Raw genomic sequence first — 21,416 nt, 5'->3', positions numbered from 1 at the left:
TTTGGAAAGTATAGTACTTTTTGTTTGTGTAACAATTTTCAAGTTTTATTTTATCATATATAATATGAAATGAAATATGAAAATAAAAAAATATAATATAATCATATAAATCTTGTAGAACAAGTGATGTCATTTAAATATCTAGGGGTAAATATAACAAGCACTCGGAATCTCAAAGAGGCAGTAAAAACCCCAAAGGCATCATTAATATCAGGATATTTAAGGGATATAATTTGGCGAAATAATTATATGAGCATCAGAAGCAAAGTTTTTATAAGGCTTGCGTGAGACCGGTTATGACATGCGATAAAAACTAGAGCATAGAACACAACAACAAAACGGCTCCTGAGAATAACAGAAATGCTAACGCTTAGATCAACTACAGGATATACCTCGTATGACCGGAAAAGAAGTGAGAATATAAGAGAAACATGTGAAATACAAGATGTAGTAAGATGGGCAAGAAACAGGAGAAGAGAGTGGAGAGACCATGTGGACAGGACGCCAAACGACCGATTAGCGAAAATTGCTAAGGATATAAGACCCAACACTCCTCGACCGCCGCGACGACTGTAGCAGCCTAAAATAATTTATTATTTTTGCGCTACATCTCTAGCAGAATTTAAGCAAATAATGCCCATCCCTAGTCGGTACCGCTGCAATTTTGGTAGTACCGTGAATGCCGTTCAATATGGTGGCGCAGGGTGGCCATTTATATTAATCGTTAGAATTATTCTTTAAATGTTATTAATAACTTTCCTGAAATTTCCTTATTTCGAGCACAGTTTGGTGTGTGTTGATTTTTTGTCTTCAAAAGATAATTTCTGGCAGAACTTTAACGTTTTATTCGGATTTTTCGACACTTCCATTTCGACCACTGCACTGGTGAGAAGTCACCTTCCCAGGTGGTTTTCACCTTCCCAGAGAAGTTTTTTTGTACATCGTTTGTGGCGGAGAATAGCCCAGCGAATGTGTCTCTTACCAACTTAAGGGGAAGATTTGACATTTTGGGAGTTTTTATTGGAGTAGATTTTGGAGGAGTTTTTTTTAAGAACACAGCAATAGTTTTTTTTGAGCCGAAGATTTTGAGCAGTTTTGGGTTTTTATGAATGGTTCCGTGAAGGTTCCCTGTTGGAGGCTGGTGTGAATTGGCGAGTTTCCCCCTTTTTTTGCTCAAATTTCCAAGTTTTCTGATGGTTTGAAGCAGTTACGTAATGGATATGGGCCCAAGTACGATACGAAATCAACACTGATTGACTACAGCTTCAGAGCAAAAGCTAAGTACTCATTTACGTTTTGCTTTAGAATCTTTTTGCCTTTTTTTAACTTTCTACTGAAATTTACTTTATATTGAAACCTTTTTAATGAAACTTAAATAAACGATTACGTTTAGTAATTTATATTTAGTAATATTTAAGTTTCGATATATCAAGATAACATTAATTTATTGTATTTCTTTTAAAGACCTTTTTTATTCACTTTCAAACTGGAGGTATTTAATTATTAATAAATGTACATAGTTTTTTTTATTAAATTTTGCTGTTTTAATTTGAGATATATCATTACTGAACATCTTTAGCTTGTGGTAATTTTCTTAATTTTTTAAATATCACTTTAACTTGGCTTAAATTAAGTGGTGCCCAACAATATGCAAAAATAATTAAATGAACCTACACCTATTGTTCACCAGACGAAGAGCAGCTGTACGCTGCGGTTTTCTTTTTAATTTTTAATATCCTTTTTTATAATTTTTTCTAACCTTTTAAAAAGTCGCCGCACGACCACCTATAAGATGGCCTTCTTCATGCCAACTCTTCTTAGGGAACCATTGAAGAAAACACAGGACTTGGTCCTAACGTACGAAGAAGAAGGAGAAGAAGATATTTTCTGATATTTTGAATATAATTTTTAAATTAATTTTGTAGAAGGAATTAGTTAATTAAATTAAAATATTATGATTTGTTATAAGGGTCCGCAGATAAAATGTTCTTATAATTATATTATTAGTAGTAGGAACTATCGAATGAATACTATAGAAACATTCTATAGTTGCAATTCATTCGAATAATTCGATAGCTAGTAAGAAAACATTCGTTGAAAACTATTCGAATAAAAATTATCGAATAGATGCGTCATCTGCCTTGAAATATTGTATTCTAGTAATTCGGTAGCAAAAACCATTCAATTATAAAATTCATTCATTTATCAAATTTATTTATTCGTCAGGATCGATTTTAATAAACCCGACAGCGGTCGGTGGCAATGCTATGAAAGAAGCCGGCATCTTTGATTTTTTGCGGAGTCAAATAAAGATAAGGACACATTTTTTTTATTGAGGTGCTAGTATTTACACAGAAAATATATTATGAAGGGCGCTGTTGCCATATATTCGTATTAGTTGGTATTAGCAAAGAATATTATTCTTTAGCATTAGTTAGTTAGGGATAGTATGTCTATATGTTTTGCATTTTTTTATTAATATTCTGTTGTTACACTGCAATAATACTTTTTATTTTGGATGTAGGAAAATGATTTTTAATGTTTTTAAGCAAAGACTGGTTTAATAAATAATAATAACAGTAATAATTTGTTATACCTATTAACAACAAAATTTACAATTATTTAATAATATAATTTTTTTTAAGTAGTAGCAAAATATAAACAACAAATAGAAGTCAAAAGTATTTATATTAGATCCTATTTAAAAATAATATAGGCTCTAAATGGCAACGTTGGTTTATTAAATAATAATAATTACAGAACTAATTTGTTATATTGACCACAAATTTTAAAATCATGAAATATAAACATTTATTAATTTTCTAAGCATGCAGTGTAATGGAAGGAAAATATAAATAAAAAATTAGAAATCAAATTTTTTTATATTAGTTTTTATTACTTTATATTACTATTTAAAAATAATATTTACTTATGCTGGCATTTACTTGAAAATATAAATGAAATATTTCTTCGCAAAAAACTACATGTAAGAGAATTAGCATAAACAAAATACAAACATTGTTAACTTTTTTTTTAAATTGGCACGTGTAAAACTTTCAATTTAATTTTCTCACCCCAAAATTTGAGTTCGATAACTATTTACTTAACCACTTACTTAAATATGATTATTAAGTTCAACTAATTCATATTATTAAAACATCTAAGATACAAATATGTATTTTTAAGATTAATTGTAAGTTCATCTCATCTCTCTTAAAAATTGCTACTTCTCAAAATTTCCCATTAAAAAAATGCAATCTAACCTAACCATAATATACCATATAAAATTAAATAATTGAAAGATCGGGCTACGGAAAATCACACAAATTTTCGGAAAAATTTTGACCACTTCGCACACAATCGTCAATTAAAAAAAAATACTATTTTAGTATTTTAAATATTTTAATAAACGCAAAAATAGTATAGTATTTACAAGGCAAAGTTATAAAAATTTGGAAGAACTAAATTATTAGTTCTTCCAAATTTTTATAAGTCAGTGCATTAGCACTGACGCATACAAAAATCAAACGAATACTAAATTTTATTTATCAAAAGCATTCGATAGTCGTGGCGCAACGATAACCATTTAGTCGCATGGCGAGGTTGTCACATATGCTTTTGTATACAAATGAATGAATGATTTTATTCGAATAAAACCATTCGATAGTTGAAATCATTCATTCAGTAACCATTCGATAGTCTAATTCATTCGATAGTTCCCATCGCTATATATTATAATAAATTAAAATTCTTAAAATTTATTTGAATTAGATATGCCTTTATAATCGAAAAGCCGTATATCCAAAATTGATAATTTACATGCAGTTTTTAAACAAAAGACCTGTTTCTAAACAGTCTGTATGAATACCTGTTTTAACATGTTGTATTCATATAAATTTAATGGAGAGATGATGATATAATAATTAATAATAATACAATGAAAGTTTTTAATACGACACTAATTATATATTTAGTATTTTAGCTGAGTTTTTTCTTATAAAATTAGTCTAAAAAACCTAGCTTTAACGGATTCTTTTCTAATCAAATACCCTACATACAGGTTTATTCTTAAATAAGTGCAAATATTTTCAGGGTGTAGATCATGATAAAAGAAACATATTTTCTCTTTATCGTTTTTCAAATAAGTCCAAAATAACTGAGTTATTTTACATTGAAAATTTCCTAAAATGATTTTATTGCTAAAATTTTGAGAACCATTGGATCTTTTCTGGGTTTTCTTTCCTGTAAATTTAATCTACTGCCTATGTTGCCATATTATCCAGAAATTATGTTTTTAACTAAAAACTAAAAAAAAAAAACAATTTTTTTTAAAAAAATTCCGAATTTTCAATTTTTTTTGGAAACACAAAATAATAAAAATATGCTATGGAATATGTATGAAAGGCGGAATAGTTAATTTCTGCACGACATAAGGAAATATACATTATTTATGATCTTTTCTAAGTAGTTTCGTTCCAAAAAAAAGTGTTGTTAATAGTATTTTTGAATGCAAATAACCGTGAGTGTTTGGGAAGGCTCGAAAAGAAACAATTATGTTTATGTGACGTTTCGCGACTTTATTGTCGCTTCTTCAGGCACCAAAACATACATTAATCCAAGGTTGGTGCCTGAAGCAGCGACAATAAAGTCGCGAAACGTTGCAAAAACATAATAGTTTCCATTCGAGCCTTCCCAAACACTCACGGTTTTTTGCATTCAAAAATACTATTAACAACACTTTTTTTTGGAACGAAACTACTTAGAAAAGATCGTAAATAATGTATATTTGCTTATGTCGTGCAGAAATTAACTATTCCGCCTTTCATACATATTTCATAGCATATTTTTATTATTTTGTTTTTCCAAAAAAAAATTGAAAATTCGGAATTTAAAAAAAAATTGTTTTTTTTAGTTTTTAGTTAAAAACATAATTTCTGGATAATATGGCAACATAGGCAGTAGATTAAATTTACAGGAAAGAAAACCCAGAAAAGATCCAATGGTTTTCAAAATGATTTTTTTCTTGCGTACTAACTACTGGGAACTAACAACAATCAATGTATTTTTGAATTATTTGAGAACTTTTACAAACTGTTGAACGATCTGTTGAATATGCAATTTTCGCACCACCTTCAGTTTTTTATTGTTGTCTTTACTAATAATATAGAACTTGAAAAATACAAATAGATTTGTACTTTAATATTTGTAAAGCGAAGTAAGTTTCTGTTTGTAAAATAATAATTAAATTATTTTTATTCAAGATATTAGTTAATTTGAAAAAGTATGACTTATTCTAATTGTACACAGATCATGTTCTGGTAGAATTATATAAATTTATTTCTGTTGGACCAACAAAAAAGGGGGTTGGGTTCTAGACCAACCAAACGTTAAAACTACCTCTTATACTTAATGCCGTTGTATAAAATCCTTGAAGATCAGAGAATATGATTTCATATAAGCGAATTCATGATTTTTATGATATTCAAGCAATATGATTTGTTTTAACATATTGCATTCATTTATAATTTAGTGAATAGATAAGAACATTTAATAATAATTCACTGAAAGCCTTGGGTACGTCAGTAATGATCAATTTAAAATTTTATTTTTTAACAAAGAATGTTATAATTGGTATAACTTATAAAAATAGTCTGAAGAACCTAATATTATTTTTTTTAAATAAAGTACGTATCCTTTTGAAATAACTATACAATACATATTTTGAGTAATTCCATTTTTATGTATTACTAACTTTAAGAAATATATTTACACATTTTTCATAACTTTCTTGTATATGATTCACAAATTATAGTTTCAGTATATTTTTTGTGGATTTATAAATTACACTGGGGAACAATTTGAAAAATAATTTCTGTTGAGTTCGATATTTAAGCTGTTTTATAAGTAAATTGACATGCTAATTCTTTTTTCCTATCACGTCTAGTTTTTTCCCTACAGTTGTTGTGCATGCGACTACGCTTCGCAGGATTGAATGCGAATCACAGAAGTCACTTCTGCTCTCCTACCGGCGATTACGGCGAAGCTTCTTCAACTAGGAGTGGGGCTGTGAGTGACATTGCGTCATCCAAAACTAATCTATACGGTTCAATCCCAATAGGTCATTCAGTTTATTTGCGCGAAGAATATGGCTATATAAAGAAAGTCATTGAATTGTTGCAATATAACAGGCACCAATGGATCATCTGTGTTGACCTTAAAATGGTCTGTTTCCTACTTGGCCAGCAACGGGGATATACCAAGTATCCCTGGTTTTTGTGCATGTGGGACAGCAGAGCTCGTGAGAAGCATTGGGTGCAATCGAACTGGCCGCCAAGGTCTGATCTAAGATCTGGTGATCCAAACATTTTAAATCAGCCACTTGTTGACAGAAAAAAAGAACATTATATTTCCGCCTTTGCATATAAAACTAGGTCTCATGAAGCAATTTGTGAAAGCTTTGTCAATTGAAGGAGATTGCTTTAAGTATAACATTTCGGCATTCCCTAGCCTGTCATATGAAAAGATACAGGCTGGTGTGTTTGATGGTCCACAGATTAGGCAACTCATTAAAGATGAACATTTCACTGAAACAATGACCGAACTTGAAAGGAATGCTTGGTTGGCTTTCAAAAGCATTGTTAAAGACTTTCTAGGAAATACACGGGCCCCGAATTATATCGAAATTGTTGAACAACTCTTGGAGAGCTTTAAGAAGCTTGGTTCCAACATGAGCATCAAAGTGCATTTTTTACATAGCCATCTTGCTAACTTCCCAGAAAATCTTGGTGCTGTTAGTGATGAACAAGGCGAGCGATTTCACCAAGATCTGAAGGTTATGGAGGCGCGATATCAAGGCAGATGGGATGTCAGTATGATGGCTGACTACTGTTGGGGCATCAAGCGGGAATGCCCACAAATTGAACACTCAAGGAAAAGCTATAAGAGGAAATTTTTACCATAATATCCTTTTTTATTATTTTTTGTATAAACACAATTTAACATTTAATATATTAACCTCTGTATGAATAAAATATTCTAATCTATTTGGTCAGATCTTACCTTATTTCATTTTGTATGTGCACTTTTAAGGTCAACTAGGAGGAGATTGTCACAGAAGTTGTGTGTATGGTGGGGTATGCTGTAGCTTAAAAACTTGACGTAATAGAGAAAAACTGAATATTTTTGAATTCAGAGACCAAAAATTAGTCGAAAACAGGTCACAGATCCAAGTCAACAAAATTGCTGTTCCCCAGTGTTATAGATATATTAATTGTCGCATTTAATAAATTTCAAACTCAAAAATCATTATTCTTTAACAGAAAACTAATGACTGTTGAAAAGTGAGTTTCGAGAAATGAGAAATGTGAGAAATCTATTTTTCATTAAAAAAGTTGCTTAATTATTGGCATAAATATATTTTTGCGCTGTGGAATAATTTATTGTTAAAAATATTATCAAAAGAACGCTAGAGCGTCATTCAGGTTCAAGCCCAACATTAATTCTCTACGTAAACCAGTAAAGCCGTCCGTATTACAGGTTTTAAAAGAAAATTCTCATCTGAATTCTTTTGCATATCGCTAAAGTATTTTACTCGATGCTTTGGTGGCAGTTAGTGCTCTGATAGGCGACAATTTGCAAGATAAAAAATGCGGAATAGTTAGTTTCTGCTCGACAAAGCAAATATCGATTTACGTTCTTTTCGAACTTATTTGACTCCAAAATAAGTGATAAAATGCTCTTTTTATTCCTCAATTTATTTTGTCGTGTTGCTAGAATAAATGATAGTGGTCATACTGAAAAATATATACGAGCCAAATCGTCAAGCCGAGTCTCGCCAATTTTTTTCATGTGTGTTGAATTAGTCGTTCGTCACAATAATGCTGATCGAAAATTTGTAACTACCCGAAAATTTGCCACGTTTGTTGTGATTTGCTGTGTAACACCAAAGGTTCCAACCCTCAACTGTAATGTGTGTGTCAGCTAAATGTGTTTCAGTATATGTTTATAAAGGGCGAGTCTTAAATAAGTGCCAATATTTTCAGGGCTGGTAGATTTTTCTCTTTATCGTTTTTTAATTAACTCCAAGATAACCGAGATATTTTACTTTGAAAATTTCCAAAAAAATATGCTTACATTTTGAGAACCGCTGGATCTTTTCTGTTTTTTTTTTTCTTGCGAATTTAATCTACTACCTATGTTTCTATATTATGAAGATGTTTTTTAACCAAAAATTAAAAAAAATCCAAAAATTTAAAAAAATTCTAATTTTAATTGTTTTTGGGGAAATGTCTTCCATAGACGTTGTTCTGGTGTCGAAATATAGTACTCCTAAAATTATTTGCACTTACTTAAGACTCACTCGGAATTAAAAATAATTTTTTTTTTCAAACGTCACAAAAGCATTAATCTTTGCGACGTGATTGACAATATAAAAACATAATTTTAATGCCTAGCACTTTTACGCCTAAGCATAAAACTACAAAAATATATTATTAAATTGACATACTCGTAAAGTGTCAAATTATTATTTTTAAAATATTTAAGTGTCAAAACGAGCGTAACATAGTTTCTCGATATATAGGGTGTTTCAATAAACATGTCCCATCCCTAATGGGAAGATTCCTCAGGAAAAAATAAGATTTATTTTTCATATCAACATAAGTCCGATTCTGGTTTGTTTCGTAGCCACAGAGTGTTAAATTCTTAATATTTTTTTATTTATTATAATTTTCTTTTAAGTACTTTCATCGTTTCGAATGAAATTTTGAGGGTAAAGGTTACTATAAATGCGACATCTTAAATCTAAAAAGTTTTGACAAATTCAACAGGGGTTATGGGTGCAACCTTCATTCGTGGTAATCACTGGAATATTTTTCTAAAAAAGCATATACGCCACTGACTTTTTTTCTCTTCTTAGCGAAATATGTTTAATGCCGGTTTTAACCGGCATTAAACTGCTTACGATATTTCGCTAACGAGAGAAAAAAAGCGGCATAATCTTTTAAGATGTCTCTTGATATTTTGTCGATTTCGGTCTCATTGATGAGATAAACGCAATTTTATTAATTTGCCTGGATCCAAATCTAACAACCTTTAATAAAATAACTTGCAAAAGTTTTAAATAAGTACTCATTGATTTTTCATTAAAAAATATGAAAAAAGTTCCTATAAACATGGGTATGGAAATGCATAGTTTTAGAATTACAGGATGTTAAAACTTTTTAAAATCGTGTTTTTTGTAATTTTCTTAAATACCATTATTTTTTTCTTTGATATTGCTAATATAATATACGCCTGGGTGCACTAATAGTAATAATAACTAATAATAATAATATTTAATAATAAATTAGGTAAAATAGATAATATTATATTAATTTTATTTTTATTTCAATTTTATGAGTTGTGATTAATAAAATTGCGTTTATCTTTTTAAGGAGGCCGAATTCGACAAAATAACAAAGGATAACTTTTACTTGGCATTAAACCGCCTAAGCAATTTTGATATAAAAAAAGTAAGTGGCGCACATGTTTTTTTTTTTAAATATTCCAGTGATAACCATATGCACGTCCCTGATGAATTAATCCATACTTTTTTAGTATTAAAACGTGTAGCACTTATAGTAGCTTTTACCCTCAAAATTTAATTGGAATCATTAAAAGTACTTGGAAGAAAATTATAATAAATCGAAAGATTATTAAGACTTTAACACCCTGTAGTTGCAAAACAAAGCAGAATCGGACCTATGTTGATATGAAAAATAAATTTTCTTTTTACGTGACGAATCTCCCCACGAGAGATGGGACATGTTTTTTGAACACCCTGGTACAAGGTATAATTTTTAAATCTCTTTTTGCATACAAGGTATTACTTTTAAATATTTTTATATTATTTGGAATGTTTAAAATTGTTTAAGAAACTATTTGTGTTGTTTGAAAAAAATAGCATGTTCTATAATTCTAAATGACCTTTTGTGCCTCGCCTGTAACGCACAGCCTCAAATTACAACCTCGCCACAAGGAGTATCATTTTTACTCCTAATAAAACAATACTGCTTACTATGCTGGTAATCGAAAACGCTTTAATATTATTATTAAAAATAAATAATTTATGTTATATCGATATCGCTTCCAGATTTTAAGTTACTATGAAAACAATGCAATAGCATAAATCGGAATATATCCCAATATGTATTCTGTATGTAAGCTAGTAAAGTAGTACGTATAAAAAAGGGAGTAAAGGGAAATTCCCATCCGATTTCTCTCGCGTATCTCTAAAATACTTTGCGCGATACTTTGGCTCGGATTTTTGTTCTGATTTGCGATAATTTGCAAGGCGGGAAATGCGGAATAGTTAGTTACTGCGCGATTTACGTAAATACGGCTTTTTGTTCGATCCTTTTTTAACTTGTTTCGTTCAAAAACAAGTGTGTTAATATTCTTTTCAAAATTATTTCGGAATATTAAACCTGTTTAATATGCGATTGTCATAGCGACTTTTATAAATATTGTTTTAGTTAGAGTTGGGGACTTGGAAAGAATATATACAGGATGGCGCACCACATTCGCCTCGGTTGATTATACGAAAACGGAAAGATGTAGAAACATAATATTTTATGGGTATATGTGGAGAGGCAATGACGGTTCCAGTAATTTTAAATTATTTTGAAATATACAGGGTGTTTTAGAATTAAGATCCATATCAAAGCTGTATTATACCGGTATTTTATTTCATTTTTAAATTCTTTTTTTTTATTATTTAAAGATTTTTTTTTATTTAAAGATACAGTGAAAGCTCTCATAAACGGACACTGACGGTTCCAGTAATTTTTTCCGCTTATGGGAGATGTCCGCTTAAAAGATAGCACTAAGAAATAATATATGTACATAATATAAAAATACAAATAAATATGATACTAATGATTGTATATACATATATAATATGTACATACATGCATACTTTACGACGTTCTATGACTCAATATGATTTATATAATAGTAATAAAGAAAAAAAAAAGATAATACCATATAGTTTTTATAGAATTTAATTTATGTAAATGTTAAAGTTACGTATACATAAGCATAATATGTTAAAAATATACAAAGTATATAATATTCAAAATAAATATTATTTGGGTTTTTGAAAAAAGTCTAAAAGGTGTGTCTGGCGGAATCTCTCCATTTTTTGCCGAAGAGTACAATTTTCATAACGAAACGCGCGTCCAGTGTAAAAGTAAAAGTGTTTTGGTGTATTGTGGTGATTTAGTGTTTTTATTTTGTGTAACACCAAAGGTTCCAACCCTCAACTGTAAGTTTCTAATGACAGTTAGTAGCTATTTTCAAAATCGAAATTAGTTTATGGACTTCAGAAAATAGTTTTCTTTACTTCCAACGACAGGTTTCTGCCTAATAGGTTTTTATAAAGCAGGCGGTAGGAAAAATCAAACATCCTCCTTTAATAATATAATTTAAATTATTATTTGTGTAATATTTTAACGAAGAAAATTTTTCACATCTGGTAAATATATGATACTCATATTATATTAATATTTTTTCTCTTCAAAAGCCGAGTTCTGTGGTATCATTAATAATACAATTTAATAAAAATCGAATTATTGATATTAAAATATCAGTTTTTCCGTGTACTGGAACCAATCTATATAATTATTTTTTAATAATATACTGTTGTATCTAATTAAATCTATATTAAAAATTAATTGTTTATAATAGCAGACACTCACTCTTGAGAACTGAACGTAGTATGGTTAACTGAAAATTATACGTATTGAAGAGAGATTGAAATATATATGGTAAAAGCCTGTCAGAAGCAGGCGTCGCAAAAAAGCAAATTTCCATATCTGATATTGGTTTCATATATAATCATAAAACAAGTATGTAAAATATATTTTATATGCTTTTAGTATATTGAGTAGAATAAGGCATACTTAACCATTCCTCTATATTCGTAAAATGTATATAGTATAAATTAAAAAAGAAATGTATTACATAAGCAATTTGATATTGAAAATTTGATAATTTATCTAAATGGCGTGTTAGGAATCTTAAAAATTAAAATATGAACTTTTTTTTCAAAACTTTGAACAACTCAAACTCAAATTGTCTATTTACGCAAAGACAAGTAGTTTCTAACAAATTAATAATATTGGCCATTCACTACAGTTGAATTTTGTAAACAATTTGATTTGAAAATAACCACAATTAATTAACGAGTTCAGCCAACCTTTCGCAATAATTGAACTAAATGCAGCTATAAACGATTTAAAATTAGGGAAAGCCGCTGGAGTTGACGAGTTGAGAAACGAACAAATCATTAATTTTGGTGCGGCAACTAAGGAATGGATCCTGAAGCTCTTTAAATATTGTCTTCAATTCAATAGGGTCCCCAAAGTCTGGAGGAAGAGCAAAGTCATCGCTATCCCCAAACCCGGGAAGATTTTGGACGACCCCAAAAATTTTAGGCCCATCTCCTTACTGTGCACACTCTATATACTGTTTGAGAGAATGTTATTAAATCGTATCAGCCTTAACATCGACGATCAGCTAATACCGGAGCAAGCGGGATTCAGACCTGTACCGCTCAGATTTTGAACCTCACACAACATATTGAGAATGGCTTTCAAACAAAAATGGCTTCCGGAGCTGTCTTTGTTGACCTGTCGTCAGCATATGACACAGTAAATCACAACCGTCTGATATATAAGATTTATCAAATGATGAAAGACTATCAACTTGTACATCCGCACCCTGCTTTCTAGCAGACGTTTTTTTTGTCGAATTGGGTGGTGATCAAAGTCGCTGGAGGATTCAAAAGAATGGCTTACCACAGGGGAGTGTTTTGGCCCCAACTCTTTTCAATATCTACACATATGACCAGCCGCTAAGTCAACACATCAGAAGCTTCATTTACGCAGATGATTTAGCAATAGTTAGCCAAGATAAGGATTTCTGTAAAATTGAAGATAATTTAACATTACACCTGACCGCCCTAACCCAATATTACAGAGATAATAGCCTTAAACCAAACGCCTCGAAGACTGTCACTGGCTTGTTCCATCTAAATAACAGGGAAGCTAACAGAGCAATAAATATCAATTGGAACGACCAGCAACTGAAATTTTGCCCACGGCCAACTCATTTAGGTGTCACATTAGACCGGACCCTGTCATTTAAACATCATGTCGAAAAGACTAGGGCCAACATTTCTACAAGGAACAACCTGTTGGGAAAGCTGGCAAGCTCCACCTGGGGGGCTAATCCGCACACACTAAGAACTACTGCTCTTGCACTCTGCAATTCTGTTGCCGAATATGCCGCACCAGTTTGGGAACGCTCCTGCCATGCCAAAAAGATAGACCCGATGCTGAACCAATCGTGCCGTCTAATCACCGGGTGCCTAAAACCCACATCGGTCCAACAGCCACACCTCCTCAGCGGGATAGCTCCACCCCACATAAGGAGACAAGTTTCCAGCATGAAAGAGAAACAGCAAGCTCTTTCCGATACCCGGCACCCGCTCTTCGAACAATATGCCGCTGGACCCAGGTTGAAATCTCGAAAAAGTTTTCTTTCTGCCGTCCAGCCACTTGATAACAGCACGGCATCCGCAAAGAGACTAGAGTTGTGGCCAGCAACTTCAACAACTCCAAACGATTTTGCTCTAAGGCCAAAAGAGATCCTACCACCTGGTGCGGAACAGGCATGGCCGGTGTGGAGGAGTCTGAACCGTTTGCATACTCAGGTTGGCAGATGCAAGACAAACATGAACCAGTGGGGCTACCTTGACGGACCTGTATCCTGTGAATGCGGAGAGGAACCAAATATGAGGCATCTTCTTGTATGCCCAAATCTCCCAAACATATGCAATCAGAGTGATCTGGCGGAGGGAAATACCAACGCTCTGGAGTGTACCAAGTACTGGATATCCTGCGTATAACCGCTGTGTGCATATATATGTTTTGTAGTTTGTCTAATTCTGTACAAGTTTTGTTCCTATTAATGTTGATTGTTTGACTATGTTTTTTTAAATGTATGATGTACCTTTTTATTAATTTGGCCGTTTTGTATATTTTATATGTGTGTTTATAAATTTCTTGATTTTTTTTCATATACTGAGTTGGACACGAATAAATAAATAAATAACATTTTCTTTATAATTAATATATACTATTTAAAACATATAAAATATATGATTACAATTTTTTTTATTAAATATATTTTTAAATTATATCTTAATTCTTATATACAACATGGAATAAGGCATGTTAGAATCAATCTCCTATTTTCAATATTTTTTTTAATTAAACAAAATTTGCTTTTGGAATATTTGCCATGGATATGTAAAATAACATTAGAATGGTATTTAATTTACTTTTAGTTATAATTTTTAGTTTTTCTCTGCTAGAAACTATTGGGCAGACTGTTTATGTGGAAAAGAAAGTGTACCATGCGTTGACTAATTATGATTGACATAATTATTATTATATTTAATATTTTTGTATATTATATTTGATACTTTTACTAGATTAATATTAATGCTTCTTTCATAGGATTACACTACATATGACTCTCGATGTAAAATAGTTTCTGAGTTCTTTAATTTATATGTATTCGTATTGTTATTCGTGTTATTATTTTTTTATGAGAATAAATAATTATTGCAGTTCTAAAATTAGAGCGATTACGATTTAACGTTTTAATTATAAATATATACAACATTTATTTTGTTTTTGTTTTAAATCGGTAATTACTATTGCTATTGTATATTTGGATAAACTTCTTTTCATCAACTAATGGTTTTGCTGTTAAGGTTTATACGGAATTTTTGCCAATAGGACTAAAAACTATTGTATCGATATAATGCACGTAACCGTTATATTGTAGTGTAATTGTAAACAATATTTAAAGTATTAATCACATAAATTAAAACGTTGTCAATTCAAATTTTGGTTTAAGCATAGTTTTTTATTCCAGCTTATTGGCAACCGCCCAGCTACGTCGCAACATCGATCCCCGATCGATCACCGCAATTTATCGTTGTTAGACGATGTAACTTTTGAATGGGTAAACCGGTGTTGTTTTAAAATATCAGTGAAAAATCTAATGAGGCACATTGCTTAAATAAGCAATGTGCCTCATTAATACCTAAATACTCCAGTTAGGAACCGGGTGTGATTAAACGTGAGAGCTATAAAAAAGATAATTATTAAATATAAATCTTTTTTAATATACGATCATTAAAATGTTAATTTACCGGAAATGTGGAATTTTGCTACTGATATTCACATAAAAATAATGTTAAAAAAGTATTTTTTTTTATTTCTAATGGTAATTTACTAAAAATCTTGATCGTAATGTATTTGTGATTCATTTTTTCCCTTTTGTACATCCCTTATAAAAGTAAAGAACGAAAAAAAGAAGCAAAGCTAACAAGAGGTAAGTTAAAATATTGTTGATATCAAATTACTGAGAGCAACCAGCAATATCTATAGTTCCATTGATTTAAAAAATAATTGTATATCAAAAACGAGATTAATTTTTATAAACTAAGTATTATTTTAAGATCTCGCCTTGTCCCCGCAAAGTCGAGCACAGCCTTTGGCAGCCACATGGCAGCATTCTTTTCTCAAAGGTATTAGCAGCACTTTTAACAATTCTGTAACTTCGTTGTGCACAAAGCAAGAAGATTAATTGGTTAATGTTAATTTATAAATCACTTTATTTTATTTATTTTTTATTTAAGTAAACCTCTTCAAAAACTTTGTTATAAATTGTTAGTATCAATATTAGACATCTTTATTTTTGTAATAATATAGCCTGGCAATTGCACGCTATGATAATCTATTAATTAAAAAAACTTTTATATGTACCTGTTTATATGTACCTAGTAATCACAATGGTAGATTATTCTTTTATAATTATGGTGCCGTACAATTGCCAAGTCATTATAATTATTTATTGATGCTTTTTAATTCAATACAAACTGTCGTCGTTTCAATACAAGCCTTCGCGGCGTATGAGAGGCGCCACCCTGTACAGCATTTTTGCCAACAGTACTAAAAACTATTGTATCGATATAATGCACGTAACCGTTATATTGTAGTGTAATTGTCAACAATATTGAAAGTATTAACAAGATAAATTAACAACGTTGTCAATTCAAATATTGGTTTAAGCAAAGTTTTTTATTCCAATTTATTGGCAATCGCCCAGCTACGTCGAAACATCGGTCCCCGATCGATCACCGCAATTTATCGTTGTTAGACGGCGTAACTTTTGAATGGGTAAACCTGTGTTGTTTCAAAATAACAGTAAAAAATCTAATGAGGCACATTACTTATTTACGCCAGTTAGAAGCCAGGTGTGATTGGATACTTCGTGAAGAAGAATCAATTCAAACACTCGTGTTTAGCACGGCGCATTAGAATCCGCGTGGACTCCTTCTGGATTAACCGTGCCAGCCATAAAAGAGATAATAATTAATTTATAAATCTTTTTTAATATACGATCATTAAAATGTTAATTTACCGGAAATGTAGAATTTTGCTACTGATATTCACATAAAAATAACGTTAAAAAAGTATTTTTTTTATTTCTAATGGTAATTTACTAAAAATCTTGATCGTAATGCATTTGTGACTCATTTTTTCCCTTTTACCCATCCCATAAAAAATTGAAGAACAAAAAAAAGAAGCAAAGCTAACAAGAGGTAAGTTAAAATATTGTTAATATCAAATTACTGAGAGCAACCTGCAATATCTATAGTTCCATTGATTTAAAAAATAAATGCATATCAAACACGAGATTAATTTTTATAAACTAAGTATTATTTTAAGATCTCGCCTTATTCCCGCAAAGTCGAGCACAGCCTTTGGCAGCCACATGGCAGCATCCTTTTCTCAAAGGTATTAGCAGCACTTTTAACAATTCTGTAACTTCGTTGTGCACAAAGCAAGAATATTAATTGGTTAATATTAATTTATAAATCACTTTATTTTATTTATTTTCTATTTAAGTAATCAAAAACTTTGTTATAAATTGTTAGTATCAATATTAGACATCTTTATTTTTGTAATAATATAGCCTGGCAATTGCACGCTATTATAATCTATTAATTAAAAAAACTTTATTCCTAAGTGCACTGTTTATATGTACCTAGTAATCACAATGGTAGATTATTCTTTTATAATTATGGTGCCGTACAATTGCCAAGTCATTATAATTATTTATTGATGCTAACAGTTTATAACAGAATTGTTAAATAAGTGCTTTAAATAGAAACTAAATAAAAGAAACTGGCTTGGTTTTACGTGAGATCTCACAACTTTTATAGTGGAAGAATCGTGTTACGAGATTTTGTAGTGATAGGAATACCGGTTTCACATGGGTCGCGTTACAATAGCGACCAAATACCGCGATTTTGTAACCGAGGGTTCCAAAGTGTTACGGTTATCGCCTATGTAGTATTTCTGGTCGCTGCATGAGTACCTACCTACTCCCAACCCGGCCGTTATTTCTGTACTCGTGCAAATTCATAAACATTAGGAATTCCTAGACAAATTTTTAAAAACGTGCAAATGGCTAGAAGAATGTGTCACAGTGGCGATACGTTAGTTTTGAATTTTGGTAATAAAGTTATTAAATAAAATAAATTAATCACCTATTATCCCAAACTGGGGTTTAGTTCTTACTATTTACGCACCCATAGATGACTTAAATTATGTGACTATCGATTATCGATCAAGGTGTCTTCATGTTGCGTGTACATAGGACTACTACGTATTTTTGGAATAGAAATAAGTTCATTGGACACCTAACCTAACCAATTTACCTCTATACAAAAGTGCTTCGTTTGTCCTATAGAGGGCATTAAACTGTAAAAAAATTAACATATTTTTTTCAGATATTTTAAGAACCGTTATACCGATTTGAATGAGATTTTCGGTGTTTATGTTCTGCTAAATTAATGACTTTCACAAAAATCAGGTAAAAGTACGAGAAGGGTAAAAACTCCCCCACCCCTACATAACATTCAGTATAAATATTTTCCAACTCCACTGACGGCCGATTTTCTTTTCACAAAATGGTCCCTTTAGTATTTACTACATTTTTTGTCTTTTGTAAAAAGACGCCTTTGTGTATACTTTTTGAGGAAAAAAAAATATTTTTTATTACATCAAACTATGGAGGCGCATAAAATCTACTATGCTCTAATAGTTGGCGAAAATACGGAATTTTATCTTAGTATTACAAATTATATTTGACAATAAACTCCATAAAAAGGTAAAAAAAAATTAATAATTTTTAAATTAATTAATGTTCGGGTTCATTTTTGATTGATGCCTTCTAGTGGACAAACAAAGCACTTTTGTCTAAAGGTAAATTAATTAGTTAAATATGCAATTAATTTATTTTGATACAAAAAATACGTAGTTGTGCTATGCCCACGGAATATTGGAACTCCCTGTATATTTTGTAGGTCTGCTTTGGAAAAATAAATTCTCCAAAAAATGTTTTCACAAAAACTATGTGATGTAGCGGTTTTTTACAAGAGACAAAAAATGTAGTAAATATCTATGCAGAGGGGGTTAATTATTTTTGTTATATTATATAAAAAAAAGATTAAACCCCCCTGCAAAGAAGTTGAAACCAATGCAATCTACAAATCTACAAAGTCAACAAAAACTCTTTCGTGCAAATTCGTGGTTATAAATATAATATAACAAAAAAAGATTTACCCCTTCCATATAGAAGTTGTAACCAATGCAATCAAAACTCTTTCGTGCAACTTCGTGGTTATAAATAGTCTTTATATAATTTCTTTGCGGAGGGCGTTAATCTTTTTTTAATATAATATAACAACAAAAGATTAACCCCCTCCGCATAGTTGAAATCAATGCAATCAAAACTATTTCGCCGAACTTTGTAGATATAGGCAAGATATAGGTATATCTAATATTGTAACTATTGTAAGGGTATATATTTAAAATCCCTTATCACCCAAAAAAATACAAGATATGGCAACGTTGCAAATTTTCAAATTTCAAGTTTAGATTTAAAATATATTTGTCTCTCTCATTACATAGGAGAGAGAAAGAAAGATATATGAAATGTCAAACTTCCATGTCTCAATTTTCTTTGTTATTTTGTTAAGAAAAGTGTTTTTCAGTAAAATTTTTCAAAAGTAAAATCAAGTGTGGCTTTTAGATAAACTATAATATAACGGAAATATTGTGAAATTTTTACTTTAGAGGGCTGCAATAAAGAAAAGTTCAATGTTGAAATTATTTTCCGTTTTTCTGAAAAACGGTAAGAGACCGCCAGGAAAAAACTTCATATTCGTAATCTACGACTTCAAAATAGGGTGTATACCAATTATGGTGAAAATCGGACGATTTCCAGTTTTCAGAATAATTATCTAAAACACTAATTCACCGCAATACACCAAAACACTTTACTTTTAAACACTAGATACCCGTTTCGCTAAATCGCATCATCAGCAGATAATTACACCTCAGAAGTTGGTGAATCAGTATTTTATTTTGGTGTTGTAACACCAAAGGTTCCAACACTCAACTGTTATATTACCTAACAACTACTAATTGACTTACCATTCTCGCGTCAGTCATATGCTCAGAATAAAGATCTTTAATCAGCATATCTAAGGTCCTTTGTCGTTTCCTTGCAAAAGTTGGTGTATCAAACGTTGCTTTCTCGCCGTTGATCATTTTCACCAACAGGAATTCTCGAAAAAGATAAGGATCGTCGAAAACTGGCGGACATGGTAGACTTGGTCCAAATAGCGGAACAGCTTCGTCGGAGAATACCGAGAGTCGGTAATGGCCATCGGCGTTCATACTGACAACGGCAAATACATCTATTCTTTTAAGTTAAGGACAAATTATTTTTCTAATTGCTACTATAATAAGAACCGTTTGCCACCAGTGTTACATCTGCATTATTCCTACATGTACATTATTACATCATACATTTCTTTATGGTTTTCTTTTGCTTTTACTATTTTTAACAGTTGAAAATTAACCAATAAATTTTACTAGACTGGTAAAAAATCTAATTATTTTGTAACCCTTATTTTGAGTAGATAAGTCATTTTCTACCACTCTTCCTTCAGTTTGTTATAAAATGTTATTGTCTTTTCTATTTAAGTCATATTTATTTTCTAACAATAATTATTATAAAAGTTAATAATTATTCTAGCTTTCAGGGTGTCAAAAAATAGTGTATCTAACTTTGGTGGGTGATTCTACAGATAAAAATAAAACAAAAATGTTCGTATGAACATATGCCCTAAAATGCTTTCCGTAGAAATTACAGCCCTCGAAAGGTTAAATTAAAATAATATATTTTGTTTATTTTTAAAAACCTTCGTAAACCGTTTTCCTGAAAATTTGGTACTCTTAAACAGATTTTAATGACAAACCGAATGGCGATCGTGTGAAATTCCGTAACAGCCCTGAAAAGGTACTTTTTTTTAGGGTGGAGAGTACTACTGGTGGTACTTCTTCTATCCTTATAGATACAGTAATTTCAACAAATGACATAAAAAGCTGGGACTTTTATACATAAAAAGGTGCCCTTCGTTTAGTTCGAAAGGATGAACGATTTTCAAGATATTTACGTTTAAAGATTACGAGGCTTCGATTTTAGTATTAGTGAAATGATAAAATGTAAAGAAAATTAAATAAATTAATCTCCTGATTTCGTTAATAATAAAATCGATGCATCGGAACCTTTAAACGAAAATAACCTGAAAACCGTTCAATCTTTCGAACTAAACGAAGAGCACCTTTTTTACATAAAAAAGTCCCAGTTTTAATTTTCAAATTTCCGCTAAAGCTTATACTATAATCTAAAACATTTTAAGCCCATTCTTTACGTGTCGAGTAATCAGAGAGCACATGGCTCTGAAACTGTTCATAACTAACAGCTTCAGAAAAGTATCAGAAATAATATATTTACTTCCAGTACATGAACTAACTTTCGGTTTCATTAACGTAGGGCTCGGCGTAGGATCTCCAAGACCGTCAACGCCATATTTTTGCTGTATTACCACATTGCACTTAGTAAGATGCTGTTTTCAAATGTGTAAGAAATTTTGTCATACCATCTCCTAAAAATACCCAGCTGCCTATTATGTATTTATCCTGCACTGCCACGCTGTAAGATAAAATATTTAGCACCAGGTACCACAGGCCACACGGTAGATATAAAAGGTTAATATAAAAGTATCAAAGTATAATTATTAAACTGAAAATTTAAAACCTAGGAAATTAGTTCCCACCAAAGAATAAAATTACCTTTCTTAAAATATTTTCGATAATAAAGAATTATAGCAATGCAATTATTTGAGAGAGAAAAGTGTCCAATTATTACATCAAAGA

General features: G+C 30.9%; 1 protein-coding gene across 1 annotated transcript in view; it reads right to left on the bottom strand.

Annotated features, from left to right (window-relative positions):
• Positions 1-21,416, bottom strand: part of LOC115883956 (GTPase-activating Rap/Ran-GAP domain-like protein 3) — a 298,089-nt gene that overhangs the window by 99,462 nt on the left and 177,211 nt on the right. Inside the window, exon 9 of the mRNA XM_030902380.1 lies at positions 19,626-19,891. Within this exon, the coding sequence (XP_030758240.1) occupies positions 19,626-19,891 (266 nt within the window). The remainder of the gene's footprint in view (positions 1-19,625; positions 19,892-21,416) is intronic.

The sequence above is a fragment of the Sitophilus oryzae genome, unplaced genomic scaffold, assembly GCF_002938485.1.
Source record: "Sitophilus oryzae breed Bouriz unplaced genomic scaffold, Soryzae_2.0 scaffold_2006_pilon_pilon, whole genome shotgun sequence".
NCBI lineage: Eukaryota > Metazoa > Arthropoda > Insecta > Coleoptera > Curculionidae > Sitophilus > Sitophilus oryzae.
This window is presented reverse-complemented; position numbering and strand designations above follow the sequence as displayed.